The sequence below is a fragment of the Oncorhynchus mykiss genome, chromosome 6, assembly GCF_013265735.2.
Source record: "Oncorhynchus mykiss isolate Arlee chromosome 6, USDA_OmykA_1.1, whole genome shotgun sequence".
Taxonomy (NCBI): domain Eukaryota; kingdom Metazoa; phylum Chordata; class Actinopteri; order Salmoniformes; family Salmonidae; genus Oncorhynchus; species Oncorhynchus mykiss.
The window spans coordinates 50383393-50407546 of NC_048570.1; the positions used below are offsets into that span (position 1 = coordinate 50383393).

General features: G+C 41.6%; 1 protein-coding gene across 4 annotated transcripts in view; it reads left to right on the forward strand.

The window, feature by feature from the left end:
* adam9 (ADAM metallopeptidase domain 9) overlaps positions 1-24154 on the forward strand; it is a 77948-nt gene that overhangs the window by 43358 nt on the left and 10436 nt on the right. For all 4 annotated transcript variants that reach the window (XM_021606717.2, XM_036980388.1, XM_021606716.2 and 1 more), the window contains 11 exons: positions 3379-3595; positions 3694-3759; positions 6851-6922; positions 8745-8914; positions 9275-9356; positions 17650-17783; positions 18038-18209; positions 19126-19218; positions 23122-23317; positions 23534-23639; positions 23770-23953. In XM_021606717.2, coding sequence (XP_021462392.2) covers positions 3379-3595; positions 3694-3759; positions 6851-6922; positions 8745-8914; positions 9275-9356; positions 17650-17783; positions 18038-18209; positions 19126-19218; positions 23122-23317; positions 23534-23639; positions 23770-23953 — 1492 coding nt within the window. The remainder of the gene's footprint in view (positions 1-3378; positions 3596-3693; positions 3760-6850; positions 6923-8744; positions 8915-9274; positions 9357-17649; positions 17784-18037; positions 18210-19125; positions 19219-23121; positions 23318-23533; positions 23640-23769; positions 23954-24154) is intronic.

Below are 24154 nucleotides of genomic sequence, written 5' to 3' on the forward strand. Positions count from 1 at the left end.
CTGCTTGGAGTTTGCCAAAAGGCGCCTAAAGGACTTTCAGACCATGAGAAACAAGATTCTTTGGTCTGATGAAACCAAGATTGAACTATTTGGCCTGAATGCCAAGCGTCACGTCTGTAGGAAACCTTGCACCATCCTTACGGGGAAGCAACATGTTTTTCAAGGACAGGTTAGGATCGAGGCAAAGATGAACACAGCAACGTACAAAGAGATCCTTGATGAAAATCTGCTCCAGAGCACTCAGGACCTCATCCTGAGGCGAAGGTTCACCTTCCAACAGGACAACGACCCTAAGCACACAGCCAAGAAAATGTAGGAGTGGCTTCAGGACAAGTCTCTGAATGTTCTTGAGTGGCCCAGCCAGAGCCCGGACTTGAACCCGATCGGACATCTCTGGAGAGACTTGAAAATAACTGTGCAGCGATGCTCCCCATCCAACCTGACAGAGCTTGAGAGGATCTGCAGAGAAGAATGGTAGAAACTCCACAATTGTGCCAATCTTGCAACGTTATACCCAAGAAGAGTCGAGGCTGTAATCACTGCTAAGGGTGCTTTAACAAAGTACAGAGTCAAGGCTCTGAATACTTATGTAAATGTTACTGTTTTTTTTATTATATTTTTATGTAATAATTTGCACAAAATAATTACCTGTTTTTGCTTTTGTCATTATGGAGTATTGTGTGTAGATTGATGAGAAGAAAAACAACAATTTAATCCAAGAATATATACACTACCGTTCAAAAGTTTGGGGTCACTTAGAAATGTCCTTGTCCATAAAAATAACATCAAACTGATCAGAAATACAGTGTAGACATTGTTAATGTTGTCTCAACGTCAACAGTGACGCTACTCCAGCTACTCCGGGATGCTGGCCTTCTAGGCAGAGTTACAAAGAAAAAGCCATATATCAGACTGGCCAATAAAAAGCAAAGATTGATGGGCAAAAGAACACAGACATTGGACAGAGAAACTCTGCCTAGAAGGCCAGCATCCCGGAGTCGCCTCCTCACTGTTGACGTTGAGACTGGTGTTTTGCGTGTATTACTTAATGAAGCTGCCAGTTGAGGACTTGTGAGGTGTCTGTTTCTCAAACTAGACACTAATGTACTTGTCCTCTTGCTCAGTTGTACACAGAGTCCTCCCACTCCTCTTTCTATTCTGTTTAGAGCCAGTTTGCGCTGTTCTGTGAAGGGAGTAGTACAGAGCGTTGTACGAGATCTTCAGTTTCTTGGCAATTTCTCGCTTGGAATAGCCTTCATTTCTCAGAACAAGAATAGACTGATGAGCTTCAGAAGAAAGTCTTTCTTTTTGGACATTATGAGCCTGTAATCGAACACACAAATGCTGATGCTCCAGATACTCAACTAGTCTAAAGAATACCAGTTTATTGCTGCTTTAATCAGCACAACAGTTTTCATCTGTGCTAACATAATTGCAAAAGAGTTTTCTAATGATCAATTAGCCTTTTAAAATTATACACTTGGATTAGCTAGCACAACGTGCCATTGGAACACAGGAGTGATGGTTGCTGGTAATGAGCCTCTGTACTCCTATGTAGATATTTCATAAAAAATGTGCCGTTTCCAGCTACAATAGTTATTTACAAAAAAATTGCTTTTCTTTCAAAAACAAGGACGTTTCTAAATGACCCCAAACTTTTGTGTGTGTGTGGTGTATCAGTTGCAACTTGGACACACCTACTCATTCAAGGCTTTTTTTCTAATGTAATAATAATATTGAAGACATCATACTATGAGAATAACACATGGAATCCTGTAGTAACCAAAAAGTGTTAAACAAATCAAAATACATTTAATATTTGAGATTCTTCAAAGTAGCCACCCTTTGCCTTGATGACAGCTTTGCACACTCTTGACTTTCTCTCAACCAGCTTCATGAGGTCGTCACCTGGAATGCATTTCATTTAACAGGTGTGCCTTGTTAAGTTCATTTGTGGAATTTCTTTCCTCAATGCATTTGAACCAATCAGTTGTGTTGTGACAAGGTAGGGTTGGTATACAGAATATCTCCCTATTTGGTTTAGGACCAAGTCCATATTAATGCAAGAACAGCTCAAATAAGCAAAGAGAAACGACAGTCCATCACTACTTTTAAGACATGAACGTCAGTCAGTCCCGAAGATTTCAAGAATCTTTGAAGTTATTTGGATTTTTACGAATTATCTTTGAAAGACGGGGTCCTGAAAAGTGGACGTTTCTTTTTTTGCTGAGTTGATGTCCATTTTAAAGTGTTTAACATTCATTACAATGTTGGTGATAGTATGATTAACTGAAGAAAATATACATTTTCATCAAGTGTTTGACCTTTTTTTAATGTGTACTTTTTTGAAAATACTCATATTAATGGACCAGAATACCAACAAATCTCATAATGTATAGGTAGAGGCAAAAATGTAATTTCAGTTTGTAGTGCCTGGCCTAAATTGTAATTAACAGGCTCAGTTTTCAAGCTGTTTTGTTTTTGTCTTTTTCACCTACCTCCCACACACCATATGATCATGCTTTCATGCTTTTGTATCACAGCAAGGACAAGCCAGTTTATGCAATGTTTTGTGGGTGTGGAACATTTAACATCTTAGTTAAATGACCGTTAGTTGATTATCTTTAGGAAAGAACCTGTACCATCCTTCCTCTTAAAACTGCTAATTATTCTGTTCTGTATGTGCCATTCCCCTACTAAACTAACTGAAACGGGGAGGGACTACCCAGACTTGTTAACATCCACTGAAGTTGCTTGAGAGATTACTATATAGCTGCAGTAGTTGCCCTGGTAACCAAACAAACATACTTGCTAGTTTTGCTAACCAAATATCAGTCCTTGTTTGCTATTATGAACATCTACTTCAACAATGCCAATGTTTTCATTTTGACTTTTGCATTCAAAAACAGCTCAAACATTGAACATGTAACAATGAACTATAGCCATTGAATTCTACCATGCTGATATACCATGCATTATAGGGAAAAAATGGACCCTCTCGAATGCCATTCAAGCCAATCAGAAACGAGTATTTAACAATGCCATGGTGTAATTAAGCAATAAGGCCCGAGGGAGTGTGGTATATGGGCAATATATCACGGCCAAGGGCTGTTCTTGTGCAGGATGCAACACAGAGTACCTGGAAACAGTCCTTAGCCGTTGTAAATTGCCCATATACCACAAACCCTGAGGTGCCTTATTGCTATTATAATATTGTTACCAACATAATTTGAAGAGTAAAAATACATGTTTTGTCATACCCATGGTATACGATCTGATATCCCACAGCCTTTTAACCAATCAGCATTTAGTTAATAATGAATAATATTGACCCCTTATGACTCTGGTGTGATCAGCCTTTTGTGTTTGAACCTCCAGAGGGGTGCTCCGCATGGACAACTCCAGCTATGGGATTGAGCCGCTGGTGTCTTCCTCGGACTTCCAGCACCTAGTGTACCGGCTGGAGGACGTGGTGTCGGAGCCGCTGGTGTGTGGCACTCCACACACGGAACAACTAGCCCCATCTGAACAGGACCACTCAGAGCATCACACCCACTCTGACACACACAAACAGCCTGTCAGCCACCTCCTCAGGGTGAGTTACCACGGTGTGTATGTGTGCGTGCTAAGTGTGCCTGTGCCTTCGTGCTGATTTTCTGCTTATGGTACTGTATGTGCTTTCTCTCCCTTCAGAGAAAGCGGGCAGTGCTGCTCCAGCCACACTATGTAGAGCTGCTCCTGGTGGTGGATAATGAGAGGGTGAGTGAATGTCCAACGACTGATAAACCTAGACTGTGTTTTATACATCATTTAAAATCTCTTCCCTCAACAGTACATTTTGGAAAGCAGTGGATGTGGTTGTGTTTAAAGCGGTTTTGATTGAGAAGTGTTTTTTAAAATTCCACATCTTACACCACAAAACCGTCTTGAGTGACAACAAATCTGTCCAATTAGCTGATTCGCTTTCCATACACCCACTCGCCCAAACTCCGGTCGCCGTATTGGACGGCAGTTACACATACTTGTTTTTTTGGGCTGGCTTAATCAATACAGTGTAAAACAAAACATTTTTTTATTTTTTATTATTTTTATGGAAGAAAGATTTCAGTGTAAACTTAAACTACTCAAATCAGACAAATGATGTAGATAAGATAATGTACCCTACTGTTCAAAAGTTTGGGGTCACTTAGAAATGTCCTTGTTTTGAAAGAAAGGCAAAAAAAAAGTCCATTTAAAATAACATTAAATTGATCAGAAATACAGTGTAGACATTGTTAATGTTGTAAATGCCTATAGTAGCTGGAAACGGCTGATGTTTGAATGGAATATCTACATAGGCGTACAGAGGCCCATTATCAGCAACCATCACTCCTGTGTTCCAATGGCACGTTGTGTTAGCTAATCCAAGTTTTTTTTTAAATGTAAAGGCTAATTGAGCATTAGAAAAAATATTTGCATTTATAGTAGCTCTGCTGAAAACTGTTGTCCTGATTAAAGAAGCAATAAAACTGGCCTGCTTTAGACTAGTTGAGAGTCTGGAGCATCAGCATTTGTGTGTTCGATTACAGGCTCAAAATGGCCAGAAACAAAGAACTCGTTCTTCTATTCTTGTTCTGAAAAATGAAGGCTATTCCAGAAATTGCCAAGAAACTGAAGATCTCGTACAACGCTCTGTACTACTCCCTTCACAGAACAGCGCAAACTGGCTCTAACCAGAATAGAAAGAGGAGTGGGAGGCTCCGGTGCACAACTGAGCAAGAGGACAAGTACGTTAGAGTGTCCAGTTTGAGAAACAGACGCCTCACAAGTCCTCAAATGGCAGCTTCATTAAATAGTACCCGCAAAACACCAGTCTCCATGTTAACAATGAAGAGGTTACTCTGGGATGTTGGCCTTCTCGGCAGAGTTCTTCTGTCCAGTGACTGTGCTCTTTTGCCCATTTTAATCTTCGCTTTTTATTGGCCAGTCTGAGATATGGCTCCTCTTATCTGGTTAGAGCCATTTTGCTCTGTTCTGTGAAGGGGGTAGTATGAGATCTGTATTTTTTTTAAAAATATAATTAACTTTCAAAGATAATTCGTAAAAATCCAAACAACTTCACAGATCTTCATTGTAAAGGGTTTAAACACTGTTTCCCATGCTTGTTCAATGACCCATAAACAATTAATGAACATGCACCTGTGGAACGATTGTTAAGACACTAACAGCTTACAGATGGTAGGCAATTAGGTCACAGTTATGAAAACTGCAGATGTGGCCAGGGCAATACATTGCAATGTCCATACAGTGCTAAAGGGAGACAGGACGGACATCTGACCATCCTCGCAGTGGCAGACCACGTGTAACATCACCTGCACAGGAACGGTACATCCGAACATCACACTTGCGGGACAGGTACAGGATGGCAACAACAACTGCCTGAGTTGCACGAGGAACGCACAATCCCTCCATCAGTGCTCAGACTGTCCGCAATAGGCTGAGAGAGGCTGGACGGAGGGCTTGTAGGCCTGTTGTAAGGCAGGTCCTCACCAGACCTCATCGGCAACAACGTCGCCTATGGGCACAAACCTACTGTTGTTGGACCAGTCAGAACTGGCAAAAAGTGCTCTTCAATGACGAGTTGCTGTTTTGTCTCACCAGGGTGATGGTCGGAGCCGCGCTTATCGTCGAAGGAATTAGCTTTACACCGAGGCCTGTACTCTGGAGCAGGATCGATTTGGAGGTGGAGGGTCCGTCATGGTCTGGGGCGGTGTGTCACAGTATCATCGGACTGAGCTTGTTGTCATTGCAGGCAATCTCAACGCTGTGCGTTACAGGGAAGACATCCTCCTACCGCATGTGATACACTTCCTGCAGGCTCATCCTAACATGACCCTTCAGCATGACAATGCCACCTACCATACTGCTCGTTCTGTGCGTGATTTCCTGCAAGACAGGAATGTCAGTGTTCTGCCATCGAAGATCCCGGATCTCAATCCCATTTGGCACGTCTGGGACCTGTTGGATTGGACGGTGAGGGCTAGGGCCATTCCCCCCAGAAATGTCTGGGAACTTGCCGGTGCCTTGGTGGAAGAGTGGGGTAACATCTCACAGCAAGACCTGGCAAATCTGGTGCAGTCCATGAGGACTGAACTTGTTCAGTTTATGCCTCAGTTGCTGAATCTTGTTTTGTTCATACAAATATTTACACATGTTAAGTTTTCTGAAGATAAACGCAGTTGACAGTGAGGACGTTTCTTTTTTTGATGAGTTTATTTGAGAACTATCACCAAAATTCAAGCTAGACGGGGGAGAATTTAAAATGTTTGCGCATCAGAAAACAGTGTTAGCCATGACATAAAATCTTTCTCTCGACTCCAAGGCACAATATGTAGAATTACAGGCAATTAGCTTTAAAACTGCAACATTTTCTCAGCTCCATGGAGAAATGTGTAAAATTTCAGTGAATTGGCTTAAAAATGCGAACATTTCCCAACTTCACCAAGGTGGGGGCCTTAAGTTTTCTTGCCAAGGGCCCGGAGCAAATTCAGTTGCAGCGACTGGCCGACCGCACCCATTACCACGTCCACCACCTAATCCCCTTTTTGATCAAGAAAAACCCCTTAAATTCATTTCTTGATGGCCTGTGTGAATTCTAGCTTTGGTACCAGACCTATTTTTGCTATCATTACACTCTTTGCCAAATGCCAAAGATATGACAAGGAGTGGCATGATTGCACAAACATGATGCCCAGGCTAATTGAAATATCCATTGGGCTTAAGAACTTTTGGTCCAGTCCGTTTTAAACGTTTTGAATGAGGCCTAAAGGAAACTCTAGCCAATGCTTACTTCTGTCCTTTCCCTCTACAGTTCACCTACATGCACAGGAATGAGACTGCAGTGCGAGACGAGATGATTCATCTTGCAAACTACGTTGACAGTGTAAGTATACAAAAAAATATGCATACAACAAGTGCTCAATCAGGGTCAAATACCCTCCGACACAGTATGGTATGAGTTGCAGTCAACGTTTGCAATACCAAACAAGCCAATTCCAAGAATATACAGCAATGATTTCTTCATAGATTGTTTCATATTGCATAGGAATTGTGCACAGTGCAAAATATAATATAAACCTCATTATAATCTGGAAGTGTGATTTAAATTTTTTCTTTAACAATCTGCATTATAAAGAGGGGATATCTATTTTTTTTTTAACTATTAAGTTTAATAAATGCTAGTATAGTAAAAAATGCTCATTTTAATTCTTGATCACACTACGAGATAAATGTTAACAGTTGTGTCTTTGTCGTGTCTTTGGCATCATTAAAGTGAAGACTGTTATTTAAAAAAATATTTTATCAAATATTATTACGTGATTAAACTAATCATGTAAATGTAATTAACTAGAAAGTCGGGGCACCAAGGAAAATCTTCAGATTACAAAGTTATAGTTTTCCTAATATAACTTTCAGATATTTTAATATCTGATCAATTAATGAATTATTCTTTATCTCACGTTGGTCTCATTCCAAATGTCGTAAATTGTTGGTTATCTGCACGAACCCAGCCTTTACTATGAATCATCCATACATCAATTGTCTTAATCATTTATTTACTAAATAATCACAGAAATGCATAAACAAACAGTAGATATAGTTAAAAGGAAATGATAGGGGTGGTTCTCTAGTGGGCTAAGCCGATATGACGGCTTGATGGACAAAGGGAAGTGGGTGTGGACTGAGAAGGGCGGGAAAGACGAGTCACTACAAAGTTGATAATTAAAAATGGAAATGCTAATCCTTTGCACATGAACGCTCACTCATTCGGGAATCATTGCAATCAATATATATTTACGCTCAGTGTGTCATCAGAGATCTCTGTTGGAATCATCCGTCTTTCTGTTGGAAAGTTCATCCGCTCGTCTCTCCATCTGCTTCCAAGAAGTCTTTCGTGGTTAGAATGGATTCTTCAGAGTCCCATTCAGAAATGTTCTTATAGAATAGATGTTTCGGCGGTTGTCGGTCTTCGCATTCCATGGTACATAATTCCAAGCTGCAGACTAGTAATTAGTATCGAAGATTTGCTCTTATTCTGTCGGTATCAATAGTCTGAGTTCAACCATTTCCACCAGTGTAGCCAATGCTCCACATGGTTTGGTTAGGAATTCAACAACCATTACAACCTTAGCTTCTACTGAAGTTTTTTGTGGTCTCTACTCAAACCTTCGCCCCCTCAGCGTACCGAGGTCCTCTAAAGAGGATTTATTCGGAAAACAGTAGAAAAGGGCTGTCCCATGACGCCAGATCAATGTCTGTGTTCATGGGGCGGGCCAATGACTTCATCTTTACTCATTCATTTTATACAATAATTAGATGCGAACCTCCATAACAGAGGCTCCTGTATAAACAGAGTTATGGTAATGTGGCTGTATCGTTTTCCATGAGATCACAACATGAAACAAAACAGACCCGTCGTAGCTGTCTTCTCCACCGACCGTTTACACATTCTCCAAAACATGGATTTTGTTCAGTTCTCAAGTTCTGTGACGTAGAAGAAGTTCCTTTGTTCTACTGTGAAACTCTCTCTCTATACTGCCTGGCCCTGAGGAGAGTCTCCTCCAGGAATCTGGGAGGGAGAGAGGGGTGGTGAGGGGGAGGGCCACGTCATGACACAGTATTTTTTGCACGAAAATGACACCCTAGATGTGTCTATAGATCTGCCTCAATTTGTGACACTCTTCCCATTTCTCTGTAACATGCAGATGTACATGGAGCTAAACATCCGTGTGGTGTTGGTGGGCCTGGACATCTGGACCAGCAGGAACCCCATCAGCATTGAGGGCAGCGCCGGGGAGGTGCTCAGCCGCTTTGTCCAGTGGAGGGAGAAGGAGCTGGTGCCACGGCGACGCCACGACAGCGCCCAGCTTATTCTGTGAGTCCTTGTACAGTTTTGCATCATATGAGGCATTATACATCATCATAGTTTTTGCTCTCTACTGAAAGTGCTTCAACTTAACCACTGACATCAACAAAAAAAATATATATATATTCATCATTTTTGAGTGTAGTTATCCTTTAACCTCATAGAATACAGAGTGCTGATCTAGGACCAGTCTTGCCTTTACGATCATAATAAGTAAGATTACATGGGCAGGGGAACCTGATCCTAGAACAGCAGTCTTACTCTGAGACACTTGATGAACATGGGCCCAGGAGAGACAAAATAGTAATTTTTCACTGGGTTTATTATGTCTCTCGCTACATAGACTCTCTGTATTTTTTGTCTCTCCAGGAAGAAGAGCTTTGGGGGCACTGCTGGGATGGCCTTTGTCAGCACTGTCTGCTCGCGGAGTCACGGGGGAGGGATCAACGCAGTAAGTTGCTGTTAAAGTTCATGTTTTAAGTATCCCTATATTTCTGTTATTACGGGGCTATCACTCTGTCAAGTGTGCGCCTGCGTGGGAAGTGTTGATGGACCTAGCCTGGAGTGCGATGGCTACCTTGTAGTGTGTTCATATGGTATAGTAAACTTTGTTAAACTGGAACCTTGTCGTTGTGTCATTTCGAGTTAACATTGGTAGCAGAGGATGGCTAATAACTACAATGTGCCACCTCGCTTCGATGAGAAGAGAGGAATCTGGACACGGGTTACTAAAAAGCAAGCACTTGTGGTGGTATTATCGCTCGAGGGAAGAGCGAGAGATACAGCACTGGAAATACCGTTGAGGATTTGAACAAAGAGGATGGTATGGGAACTTTGATCAGAGCACTGGATTCTGTATTTCTTAAAGAAGAGAAAGACCGTGCCTACGAGGCATATTCAAACTTTGACAGTGTTACGAGAGATATTTCGGTTGCAATGACGGACTACATCATTGATTTTGAACAGAGGTACAATAGGATGCGCAAGTACGACATGGTTCTCCCGGATGCGGTGTTAGCTTTCAAGTTGCTAGATACTGCCTGTCTATATGGTAGGGAGAAACAGTTGGCTTTAACTGTTTGTACTGTGCTGACTTTTGTATCAATGAAGTCGGCACTAAAAATAGTTTTTGGTGAAGACGTCTGTCGCGCCAATAACAGATGGAATGCAAGTGAGTGACGCAGCATGTTACACTGAGCAGCAGAGAAAAGGTGCCAACAAGTCACGTTCTCAAGACAACCAGAAGAGGGCGCCATTGCCCGGCACAAATCCGCTGGACAAATATGGAAGATCAAAATGTGCTATTTGTCAAAGCACTTATCATTGGGTTAAAGACTGTCCTCATAAAAATGAACAAGTTAAACTAACAGAGGAAGAGCAGTGTAAAATTACACTGTTTTCAAACGAATCTGCTTCTGATACTGAGAGTTTTATAGTTGAATCTTTAGAAACTGCTGTGATTGATACTGCATGTACACGGACAGTGTGTGGTGCAAAATGGCATGATAGCTATGTCAGTGAACTAAATATGAAAGAAGTACACAATATGATTGACACACCAAGCAACAGAGCTTTCAAATTTGGAGATGGGAGAATCGTCCATTCTACCAAGAGAGCTAAGATACCAGCAAAAATTGTTCAGACTAAGTGTCACATTGAAACAGAGGTGGTCCCTACAGATATCCCCTTACTATTATGCAAAGCTTCCCTCAAGAATGGATTGGCTGTACTAGACATAAAAAATTACAAGGCAGTGATGTTTAAACAACCAGTGACTCTTGAACTTACTACCTCAGGCCACTGTTGTGTAAACATTTTAGACAAAGACATCATACAGAGTCCATGTAAATATGAGAAGTTGAAACTGGAAACCAAGTGTACTACAAACGAGTTGACTGTCGAGTGGAGAGAACCGGGAGTAGTCATTGGCCAAGATGGTGTGGGGATATTTGTGAGGCACGGGCGCACCATTGTCAGGGTGCATCACTCAAGATTGCGGAAAGTAAATGATCAACAAGATAGAGGGGCTGTTGCTGAGAATCAGTCTCCTAATGAAAATGACAAAAAGGACACAGTAACAGACACAAACCTACCAGATGTCGCGTCCAATGATATGGACACTGAAACTGCCACAGGAAATGGAGCAGAGCCCTTCAACCATGCCACAGATAATATTGTTGAGCGTTCAAATGAGGAAAACATTTAACAACAGCCACGTGTTAAGACAACATGGTTGTTCCAATCTGGACAATCAAAACTGGACAAACTGTTAAATACATGGACAGAGAAAGTGGTATTCCACATACAGCAACCGCCATTGGACGAGCAGGAAAAGCAAAAGGAAAACACCAGAACTGGTACAACAAGTACTCTGAGCCAGCTACACTTTCTGGTACAACAGGGTCAGCTGACCTGTCACTGGTAGATAATCTCAGAATTGAACCAATGGAAAATAGAGAAAAGCAGAATGACATTCAAATGATAATGTTCTTGAAACAAAGGATGTGTAATTTGACTCAGCAAAGCCAGATGAGCTCAGTAATTGGAGGAAAAATTGGAGTGTTTGAGGAAGTCAAAGACATTGGCCAAAAATGTGTCTCAACAAGGTGGATGTGTACCCTTAAAGAATCCTTAACTGGAATAGTGCCTAAAGCACGTCTAGTGGCTAGAGGTTTTGAGGAGCTGGCTGCTAAAGAACACCCAAAAGAGTCACCGACATGCGCCTCAGAGTCACTCCGATTGCTGATGACAGTGATCTGCCAGAAAAAATGTAAACTTAATTCCCATAGACATCAAATCTGCATTTTTGCAGGGAACAGAGCTGTCAAGGGACATTCACATCCGACCTCCGCCTGAAGCTAAGAGCGAAGGAACACTGTGGAAACTAAAAAAGTGTGTGTATGGCCTGGCAGATGCATCACTCTACTGGTACAACAAAGTCAAGGCAACAATGCTGAATAGAGGTGGAAAAATGTCACAAGTGGATCCTGCTGTCTTCTATTGGCTTGATCAAGACTGCAATGTGACTAGAGTACTTGCCTGTCATGTTGATGACTTTATCAGGGGTGGCTCACAGACCTTTGCTACAACTGTGACTCCACACCTCAAAGCTGTTTTCCAGGTCGGCCGTGAGGAGCATGATAACTTTTGTTATGTTGGCATAGAGTTTATTACAGTTGATGGAGCAATACTGATGCAACAGGAGAGCTATATCAAGAATCTTCAACCCATCCACAGATTCTTCAAGAGCCGTACAAAGGAATTCCCCTCTGGAATTGAAGCTGATCAATTGAGGTCAAAGATAGAAATTGTCCTATGGGTTGCTAGACAGAGTAGACCTGTTATTTGATGGTTGCAACTTGGCATCTAACACAAAACACGCCACTGTACAAACCATTCATGAGACAAACAAAGTTGTTTGTGAACTGAAATTACAACAAGTGACTTTAAAGTTTCAGCTTGTTGGAAAAGGTGACTATTTGAAACTAGTTGTCTTCAGTGATGCGTCGCTAGGGAACCTTACAGATGGAGGCACACAAGGTGGACATCTAATTGTGTTAATGGGTGAAGGAGGAAGATTCTCACCTCTTTTGGCAGTCAAAAAGGATAAGAAGGGTTGTCCGAAGCACACTTGCTGGAGAAACTCTTGCTCTTGCGGATGGAATTGACAATGTGATCTTTCTTCTCAGAGCTTACCACTGATGAGACAAAACGGCACATTCTACCTGTAGTTTGTGTCACTGACAACTACTCATTATTTGATGCTGTGAAGTTAACCAAGTCTGTCACAGAGAAAATACTTAAACTTGAGATTAGCAGCATCAAGGAACTTATTCAAGCACAGAGAATCCAGCGGATGCTATGATCGACCACTGTCTGACTAAAAAAGGAGCATCCAGTCTTGTGCTACTACAAGCTCTCGGTAATGGAAAGTGGCAGCTTGAGTAAAACAAATAAAAACTTTGTCACACAACCCATTTGTAATGGGGAACTTGAATAATCTTGGACATTTAATTATGTTTTATTTGTTTTTAAAGAAAAGTGGGAGATTGTTTAGTTCATGGTTTAAGTATCCCTATATTTCTGTTATTATGGTGCCATCACTCTGTCAAGTGTGCGCCTGCGCGGGAAGTCTTGCTGTTGATGGACCTAGCCTGGAGTGCGATGGCTACCTTGTAGTGTGTTCATATGGTATAGTAAAGTTTGTTAAACTGGAACCTTGTCGTTGTGTTTCGAGTTAACAGTTGCTCCTTTGAGACTCCACTGATTACTCTCCCAAATGCATCATGTCATGTAAAACACATCATACCTGTTATTTCTCTGTACTGAAAGTGCTCCATCTTAACTGCTGACATGCAACATTTTGGGGGATTGCATTAACAGTGGACTAATGACCAAAATACTAACAGATATAGTTTGAGTGTAGTATTCCTTTAATATCCTCACCTCACACTCCGTGCATGTCTCTGCGTAGTTGCTTCTTGTTCGATAGATACTAAACAGCCTTTCATCATATAGAAACTGACAACCTTTATTTTTTGCAGGCATCCACACTAAGGATGATAACTATAATGATTAGGTATAATTTAACTATAAAACGTTGGCGAGCATCCACACTAAGGATGATAGGTATAATTTAACTATAAACGTTGGCGAGCATCCACACTAAGGATGATGGGTATAATTTAACTATAAAACGTTGGCGAGCATCCACACTAAGGATGATAGGTATAATTTAACTATAAAACGTTGGCGAGCATCCACACTAAGGATGATGGGTATAATTTAACTATAAAACGTTGGCGAGCATCCACACTATAGGAAAGTCTCCACCTTTTTTTTACGTTATTGCTTTCCTCGTTGCTCAAGTGGTTTGCAAGTGATTTCTATTTTTCTGCTGGTTATCAATTTGTTTGGATCTTTTTCACTCTGCTCATCTCTGTCTGTGCAACCATTTCCATTGCAAAAATGTTATCCCTTGCCAAAAGTGATCCCCGACAGCTCATTTGGCCTACATTCAGCAATTAACAGCAGCAAGCCTGCTTCTCTCCATGTGAAGGCTATTAGGACTAGAATACAAAATACATGAAATAAACATCGTAAGTCTTTTGTAGCCTATAGCTTTTCCTGGAATTTCACGAGAACGGAGTAGGGATGAGGATTTTAAATAATTTCACAATTCGAATAGTATCATGAATTTTTGTTGGATATCCGGATCTTCAAAATACATGTTTTTTTTTTAAAATGGCTGTTTTTAACCTGAGCATTGCTACCTGAGGAAAAACCTGGTGCACTATTGCTGCAAAGGTGCCTGGTGAGATGGGAGCCAGCAGACGGAGGCAGAGAGTGAGACGCTACAAGACCAGCAAACTTGTAGCAGACAATGTCATTTATCATCCCATATAACAGTGCCTGTATTAACTGGAGTAGCCAATGGAGACCCCATTCAAATAAAACATAAAACAACAGCCTACCTGAAGGTTGCTCGTTGTAGTCTACTCTTTCTCATTTCGCTAACTTTTAACTCTGTGATTTTATTCCGTCTGGCATTGCATTAGTGAACTGCCACTACACTTGTTACACATTGAGACTCTTTGCTGCTTTGATTGGCCAAGATAAACAACAAGCTACACACTTGAAGGCTACCGGACGGCTACCAGGCTTTTTTATGGGGCGCATGTCTTTAAAAACGACATTTAAAAGTTTGTTTTATTAAATTGATCATTATAAATGTCATGGTATAGCCTTGTAAGTAACAATGTCATGTGGATATTTCAATTTAATGGAGAAAAACATTTTCAATGTTAAAATAGGCCTATTTTTGGGCCACAGAAATTCATACTCACACATCAGTTCGTATATTCGAATAACGTGCACATACTAAAGAGGCTTGCGTCCGTAGCTTATAACGTAAACTCACTCACTTTTGCACATTGCCTTGGTCCGTACAATTGACCTTATTTTTGCGCCCCAAAAAACGTAATACTTCCAGATCAACTGTAATATCAATGCCATTGTAAAGCACAATTTCTCCCCTTTCCAACAAAATGAATGCTGTGCTGGCTTTTGAGTGTCATGATGGCTCGCAGTAATGGCGTGCAAAAAAATGCAATTGGCACCCTAGTCATGAAATATTAGTTTAATATTAACAATAATTATATTAATTTAGACAAAAATCATGAATAATGAAGTTTTCTTACAAGTGTACAGTGCCTTGCGAAAGTATTCGGCCCCCTTGAACTTTGCGACCTTTTGCCACATTTCAGGCTTCAAACAAAAAGATATAAAACTGTATTTTTTTGTGAAGAATCAACAACAAGTGGGACACAATCATGAAGTGGAACGACATTTATTGGATATTTCAAACTTTTTTAACAAATCAAAAACTGAAAAATTGGGCGTGCAAAATTATTCAGCCCCTTTACTTTCAGTGCAGCAAACTCTCTCCAGAAGTTCAGTGAGGATCTCTGAATGATCCAATGTTGACCTAAATGACTAATGATGATAAATACAATCCACCTGTGTGTAATCAAGTCTCCGTATAAATGCACCTGCACTGTGATAGTCTCAGAGGTCCGTTAAAAGCGCAGAGAGCATCATGAAGAACAAGGAACACACCAGGCAGGTCCGAGATACTGTTGTGAAGAAGTTTAAAGCCGGATTTGGATACAAAAAGATTTCCCAAGCTTTAAACATCCCAAGGAGCACTGTGCAAGCGATAATATTGAAATGGAAGGAGTATCAGACCACTGCAAATCTACCAAGACCTGGCCGTCCCTCTAAACTTTCAGCTCATACAAGGAGAAGACTGATCAGAGATGCAGCCAAGAGGCCCATGATCACTCTGGATGTACTGCAGAGATCTACAGCTGAGGTGGGAGACTCTGTCCAAAGGACAACAATCAGTCGTATATTGCACAAATCTGGCCTTTATGGAAGAGTGGCAAGAAGAAAGCCATTTCTTAAAGATATCCATAAAAAGTGTTGTTTAAAGTTTGCCACAAGCCACCTGGGAGACACACCAAACATGTGGAAGAAGGTGCTCTGGTCAGATGAAACCAAAATTGAACTTTTTGGCAACAATGCAAAACGTTATGTTTGGCGTAAAAGCAACACAGCTGAACACACCATCCCCACTGTCAAACATGGTGGTGGCAGCATCATGGTTTGGGCCTGCTTTTCTTCAGCAGGGACAGGGAAGATGGTTAAAATTGATGGGAAGATGGATGGAGCCAAATACAGGACCATTCTGGAAGAAAACCTGATGAAGTCTGCAAAAGACCTGAGACTGGGACGGAGATTTGTCTTCCAACAAGACAATGATCCAAAACATAAAGCAAAATCTACAATGGAATGGTTCAAAAATAAACATATCCAGGTGTTAGAATGGCCAAGTCAAAGTCCAGACCTGAATCCAATCGAGAATCTGTGGAAAGAACTGAAAACTGCTGTTCACAAATGCTCTCCACCCAACCTCACTGAGCTCGAGCTGTTTTGCAAGGAGGAATGGGAAAAAATGTCAGTCTCTCGATGTGCAAAACTGATAGAGACATACCCCAAGCGACTTACAGCTGTAATCGCAGCAAAAGGTGGCGCTACAAAGTATTAACTTAAGGGGGCTGAATAATTTTGCACGCCCAATTTTTCAGTTTTTGATTTGTTAAAAAAGTTTGAAATATCCAATAAATGTCGTTCCACTTCATGATTGTGTCCCACTTGTTGTTGATTCTTCACAAAAAAATACAGTTTTTTATCTTTATGTTTGAAACCTGAAATGCAAAAGGTCGCAAAGTTCAAGTGGGCCGAATACTTTCGCAAGGCACTGTATATGGTTAAGCATGATTTTAATCTGCGAGAGAACGGCTACCCCTGGTGGAAAGAGGCTGTACGGCACAAAATGAGTTGCAAATGCGAGCTGTACGTTACGTAGTGACACATGTAACGTACAGCGTCAGATGGGTCAGTTTTCTCATCTTTTCCTCCAATACTGTTAGTCCATGACCATCTCAATCAACTCTGAATCGAAACGTAGTTCACACCCCGGAGTTTGATGCCAACACAGTCACTACAGTCCCATTTTAGTTTTCAGTGCAGCCTCGTTTGAATGTCGGGGTTACGCACATTTGTACGGAATGGGGTGAGGTTACGTTAGTCTATTGCGCACTGTAACCGCTGGAAGATAGAGGCTATAGTTGTGTAGCCAAATTTAAGAAGCTTATTAGTGCTAAAAATATTAACCTGTCAACGTGCAAGAATCAAAGCTCCACTATTGACTCCACTCTCTCCTCTTCGAGCATCCTCGCGCACCTACAACCAAGTACACTTCAATAGAATGCGTTTTTGATTGGTTGTCAATGTTTTATAAAGAATCTCTCTGAAAGTGATCCAAACGTTGGCTCTCGTTATCGTTCTCAACTGCTTTTGTAGTTATCGTTGTAGTGTGAACACTCTTGTTCACTCGTTATTGTTATAGTTATCATCCTTGGTGTGGACAGCCCTTAACACCCAAGTCAAGTTGAACTGGTCTTACACGCAATTAGAGTAAAGATGGGCAGGGTGTGTGTCGCAAATGGCACCCTTTTCCCTATGTAGTGCACTACTTTTGACCAGAGCCTGGTCAAATTTAGTGCACTATATAGGGAATAGGGTGCCATTTGGGATGTATCAATTGTGTGTCCACGCTGTTTAGCCTATAGCCCTCATTTGATTTCTAATGAGTGTTCTTTGTCTTTCTCTGCCTTCAGTTCACCAACAACAACATCCCGTCCTTTGCGTCCATCGTGGCCCACGAGCTGGGCCACAACCTGGGCATGAACCACGACAACGAGCGTAACTGCCACTGCGGGGTCACCAGTTGTATTATGAACTCGGGCGCCACGTGAGTTTTCCTCGACCCTCAGACTAATTTCACCACTTTTCCCATCTGATCTGTCCTTACATAAGGAGGGTCAAATATTACTGTGGTGCAAAGTTTCCCCAAAGAACATATCTAGGATCAGCTTCCCCAGCCCCAATCCTAGCTTTAACCATTAGTGGGGAAAATGCATCAGTGTCGTCTCGGGGAAACTTCACTCTACACCATCACATATCCTGGTACTAACCCAGCTTCTTCTGTCTCTTACTCCCTCTCAGTGGCTCGCGGAACTTCAGCAGCTGCAGCGCCGATGACTTTGAGAAGATGATCCTGAACACGGGAGGAAGCTGCCTGCTTAACATCCCGCGTCCGGAAGAGGGCTACAGTGCCCCCTACTGTGGCAACAAACTGGTGGACATGGGAGAGGAGTGTGACTGTGGCTCAGACAAGGTGACCGTTACAAAGTGATATGGTGCAACGTTGGTATCATTTCCATTTCAGGTAAGTCAATTCAGGAAGTAAACTGAAAAAGAGGAATACTTCCTGAATTGACTAAATTAAAATTGAATATACTCCAACCCTGATATGATGATAGGCCCATAGACAGGGCTCTAAAGTGCTACCATGATTACAGATAATCATGAATGATGAGTGAGAAAGTTAGAGGGATTAATATCATACTCTCCAAAAATCCTAACCTCCCCTGTTATTGGTAATGGTTAGAGATTCGCATATCTTGGTGGTATGACCTCAAACTTTTTCACTCATCATTATTCAAGGTTAATTCATGATTATCTGTAATCATGGTAGCATCCACATTAATATAGAAGTTTTCAGAAATATATTCTTATGCAAAATAAAAGTTACTCCAAAATGACACAATACATTATTTACCATTTAATTTCTACTGGTCACAACATCATCTAAAACACAAAACATAATGCATAATGTATTCAACAAGTTTGTAAAGTCACAAGGCGTGCTAGGAATATGGGACATTTAACTACTTTAAAAAACATATAGAGAGTGAGACATAGAGAGTGAGATGATAATCGGCTACAGCCAAGACTAGCTAATTCGTAGCAGCCAGCCACAATGTTATTTATCATCCCATATAACAGTGCCTGAATTGACTGGAGTAGCCTAGAGAAGCTAGCTAGCTAAGCAAGCCAGCTAATTAAGGCCACATTTTGCTCTTTTTCTCCTTAACCCCATTCAGAACTACTGCCGCCAGTTGACGATCCCTGATATAGGGAGTAGGGTGCCGTTTCGGACTACAGCAGTATTTTTGAAGAATGCCGTAATAGTCTGTGATGGTGGCCTCCTGCTCACTGATTGTTCATGGTGTTTGTTTCTCCCCCTACAGGAATGTGAGAAGGACCCGTGCTGTGAAGCCAAGACCTGCAAGCTCAAGGGTAGAGCACAGTGTGCTTATGGAGAGTGCTGTAAAAATTGTCAGGTAACTTCCATTTAGTGTAGCACTGCTGTCTATGTTATTTGGTATTAAAAACCAAGTCAACCATCACATTTTTTTTTACATGAACTACAACTTAGGGACAGATTAGAAAGAAAGGAATTTGAACAGCAGCAATATTCACCAGATACTTCAATAATTAAATACGATTAAGCTTTTTTCAAATACTTTTAGCGTTTGCTTTCGTCTACCTAGTTTGCTAGATACAGTGCCTTCAAAAAGTATTCAAGCCTCTCGACTTTTCCACCTTTTGTTGTTACAAAGTGTGATTCAAATTGATTTAATTATAATTTTCTGTCTACGATCTACACAAAATACTCTGTCAAAGTGGAAGAAAATGTTAAACTTTTTCATTATGAAAAATAAAACACTAATATACAGTTTTATTCTGAAAGTATTCAGACCCCTTGACTTTTTCCGCATTAAAGCTTTTCTGTAATTGGTTACATTTATTTTTCCCTCATCAATCTACACACAATACCCCATAATGATGGAGCAAAACGATTTATATATATTATATATATATATATAGATCCTCTCAAGTTCTGTCAGGTTGGATGGTGAGCGTCGCTGCTCAGCTATTTTCAGGTCTCTCCAGAGATGTTCGATCGGGTTCAAGTCCGGGCTCTAGCTGGGCCACTCAAGGAAATTCAGAGACTTGTCCCGAAGCCACTCCTATGTTGTTTTGGCTTTGTGCTTAGGATCATTGGCCTGTTGGAAGGTGAACCTTCGCCCCAGTCTGAGAACCTGCTCCAGAGCGCTCAGGACTTATTTAAATATATGTCTGATTGGTGGAGTGCTGCAGTGATGGTTGTCCTTCTTGAAGGTTCTCCCATCTCCACAGAGGAATTCTGGAGCTCTGTCAGTGACCATTGGGTTCTTGTTCACCTTCCTGACCAAGGCCCTTCTACCCCGATTGCTCCGTTTGGGCGGGCAACCACCTCAAGGAAGAGTCTTGGTTGTTCCAAACTTCTTCCATTTAAGAATGATTGAGGCTACTGTTTTCTTGGCCTTCAATGCTACAGACATTTTTTGGTACCCTTCCCCGGATCTCCGCCTCGACACAATCCTGTCTACGGACACTTCCTTCGACATTATGGCTAGGTTTTTGCTCCGACATGCACTGTCAACTGTGGGACCTTTTTATATAGACAAGTGTGTGCCTTTCCAAATCATGTCCAATCAATTGAATTTATCACAGGTAGACTCCAATCAAGTTGTAGAAACATCTCAAGGATGATCAATGGAAACAGAATGTACCTGAGCTCAATTTCATATTTTATAGCAAAGGGTCTGAGTACTTACGTAAATATGGCTTTGTAATTATGGAGTATTGTGTGTCGATTTAAGAGGGCCATTTTTTTTTAGAATACGGCTATTAGGAACTAAATGTAAAAAAAGGGGGAGGGGTCTGAATACTTCATGAATTCACCTGTACCTAGATTAGGTAAGTGTTCAACCCCCTGAGTCAATACATGTTAGAATCACCTTTGACGATTACAGCTGTGAGTCTTTCTGAGTAAGTCTCTAAGAGCTTTGCACACCTGGATTGTAAACTAAACAAAAAAAGAAACGTCCTCTCACTGTCAACTGCGTTTATTTTCAGGAAACTTAACATATTTGTATGAACATAAGATTCAGCAACTGAGGCATAAACTGAACAAGTTCCACAGACATGTGACAAACAGAAATGGAATAATGTGTCCCTGAACAAAGAGGGGGGGTCAAAAGTAACAGTCAGTATCTGGGGGGAATGGTCATAGCCCTCACCCTCCGATCCAACAGGTCTCAGACGTGCTAAATGGGATTGAGATCCGGGCTCTTCGCTGGCCATGGCAGAACACTGACGTTCCTGTCTTGCAGTAAATCACGCACAGAACGAGCAGTATGGCTGGTGGCATTGTCATGCTTGAGGGTTATGTCAGAATGAGTACCACATGAGGGAGGAAGCTGTCTTCCATGTAACGCACAGCGTTGAGATTGCCTGCAATGATAACAAGCCCCGTTCGATGATGCTTTGAGACACCGCCCCAGACCATGACGGACCCTCCAAAACGATCCTGCTCCAGAGTACAGGCCTCGGTGTAACGCTCATTCCTTCGACGATATGCGTGACTCCGACCATCACACCTAGTGAGAGAAAACCGCGACTCATCAGTGAAGAGCACTTTTTGCCAGTCCTGTCTGGTCCAGCGACGGTGGGTTTGTGCCCATAGGCTACGTTGTTGCCGATGACTTCTGTTGAGGACCTGCCTTACAACAGGCCTACAAGCCCTCAGTCCAGCCTCTCTCAGCCTATTGCGGACAGTCTGAGCACTGATGGAGGGATTGTGCATTCCTGGTGTAACTCGGGCAGTTGCTGTTGCCATCCTGTACCTGTCCCGCAGGTGTGATGTTTGGATGTACGGATCCTGTGCAGGTGTTACACGTGGTCTGCCACTGCGAGGATGATCAGCTATCTGTCCTGTCTCCCTGTAAGGCGGTCTTAGGCGTCTCACAATACGGACATTGCAATTAATTGCCCTGGCCACATCTGCAGTCCTCATGCCGCCTTGCAGCATGCCTAAGGCACGTTCACGCTGATGAGCAGGGACCCTGGTTATCTTTCTTTTGGTGTTTTTCACAGTCTGTAGAAAGGCCTCTTTAATGTCCTAAGTTTTCATAACTGTGACCTTAATTGCCTACCGTCTGTAAGCTGTTAGTGTCTTAACAATCATTCCACAGGTGCATGTTCATTCATTGTTTCTGGTTAATTGAACAAGCATGGGAAACAGTGTTTAAACCCTTTACAATGAAGATCTGTGAAATTATTTGGATTTTTATGGATTTTACGAATTATCTTTGAAAGACAGGGTCCTGAAAAATGGACATTTCTCTTTTTGCTCTTTTTTTTTATAATAGTTGTCCATTATTCTTTAAAAAATTCTTCAAGCAAGTTGGTGTTTATCATTGCCATTTTCAAATCTTGCCATAGATTTTTGCAAACAGGATGCATGTTTTGGAATACTTGTATTCTGTACAGGCTTCCTTCTTTTCACTGTTATTTAGGTTAATAGTTACTACAATGTTGTTTCTCCTATCACAGCCATTAAACTCGGTAACTGTTTTTAAGTCACCATTCGCCTCATGGTGAAATTCCTGAGTGGTTTCCTTCCTCTCCAGCAACTGAGTTAGGAAGGAAGCCTGTATCTTTGTAATGACTGAGTGTATTGATACACCATACAAAGTGTAATTAATAACTCCACTATGCGCAAAGGAATATTCAATGGCTGCTTCTTTTTTTTTTTTTTTTTACCCATCTACCAATGGGTGCCCTTCTTTGCGAACCATTAGAAAACCTCCCTGGTCTTGAATCTGTGCTTGAAATTCACTGCTTGACTGAGATAGTTGTATGTGTGGGGTACAGAGATAGGGTAGTCATTTAAAAATCATGTTAATTAAACACTAGTATTGCACACAGTGAGTCCATGCAACGTATTATGTGACTTCTTATGCACATTTTTACTCATCAACTTATTTAGGCTTGCCATAAGAAAGGGGTTGAATACTTATTGACTCAAGACATTTCAGCTTTTCATTTGTAATCATTTGGAAACCTTTCTAATAACACATTTCCCCTTTGACATTGTGGGGTATTATGTGTAGATCAGTGACACAAATCTACATTTAATCAATTTAAAATTCAGGCTGTAACACAACAAAATGTGGGGAAAGTCAAGGGGTGTGAATACTTTCTGAAGGCACTGTAGGCTGGGTTTGCAGTTTTGCAACTATTTCATTTACTTTCATTGCAGCAGGCAAACTTAGTCAAGCCCAGCTAAAGTACTGAAGTTAGTTTGAACTGTTCATAATATTCACACTGTTCATGTGATGCCTTTACTCTCTTAGTATTTGCCAGGGGGCTCAGTGTGTAGAGGTAGCAATGATGAGTGCGACCTCTCGGAGTACTGCAACGGCTCATCTGCACTGTGTCCAAGCGACGTCTTCAAGCAGAATGGCCACCCCTGCAAAGTGGATAAGGCCTACTGCTACAATGGGAAGTGCCAGCACTACGATGGACAATGCCGGGCAATCTTTGGCCCAAGTGAGTTCCCCTTTGCTCTGCATAAGAGGAATTCTGCTGCCTTCTAAATCACAATGTCCAGAACAATTGCTTATGAGTGCCCTCTAGTGGTACAGTTGTTCTCCCTGCTGTTCCTACTCTCTTTCTCCTGGTAGTACAATATTTATAGACAAATCAGTGCAAATAAATCAATGGACACTGTACTGTAAATTCATCCATTTCCCACTTGTTGTACAGAGGCAAAGGCTGCCCCAGAGGTGTGTTTCAAAGATGTCAACTCCAAGGGGGATCGTTTTGGAAACTGCGGCTACCAGAACAATGGCTACAAGAAGTGTGAGAGCAGGTCAGACAAATTCTGTGACTTGCATTCTTGTCAATGTATAATCGGCAGCAAATACAGTTGTCAACAATGTATGTTGACGGCATGAGGAAAATGTGTACTTGTGTGTGCACCTGTCTGTCACTCTGTATAGGAATGCCATGTGTGGGAAGCTACAGTGTGAGAACGTCCAGTCAGTCACCGTCTTTGGCATAGAGCCCTCCATCATCCAGACGCCCATCGCCGGAATCAAGTGCTGGGGTGTTGACTTTCTGCTGGGTTCGGACGTTCCAGACCCTGGCATGGTGAACGAGGGGACCAAGTGTGGGGAGAACAAGGTAAGAGGTGCCAGTCGAACCAGTTGCAGGACCACTTTGGAAATGGGTTGGTTTTAGGAGCTATCCTCTGGGGAGCCATTGTACATTGTATAATTTTTTTCACCCAAATAAATTCCATTCAATTCCATAGTCTTATCTTTGTTAGAGACCATTTCCAGGCGATACAGTAGTTGCAAAGCCCAGATGCAGTTATTTGCGTCT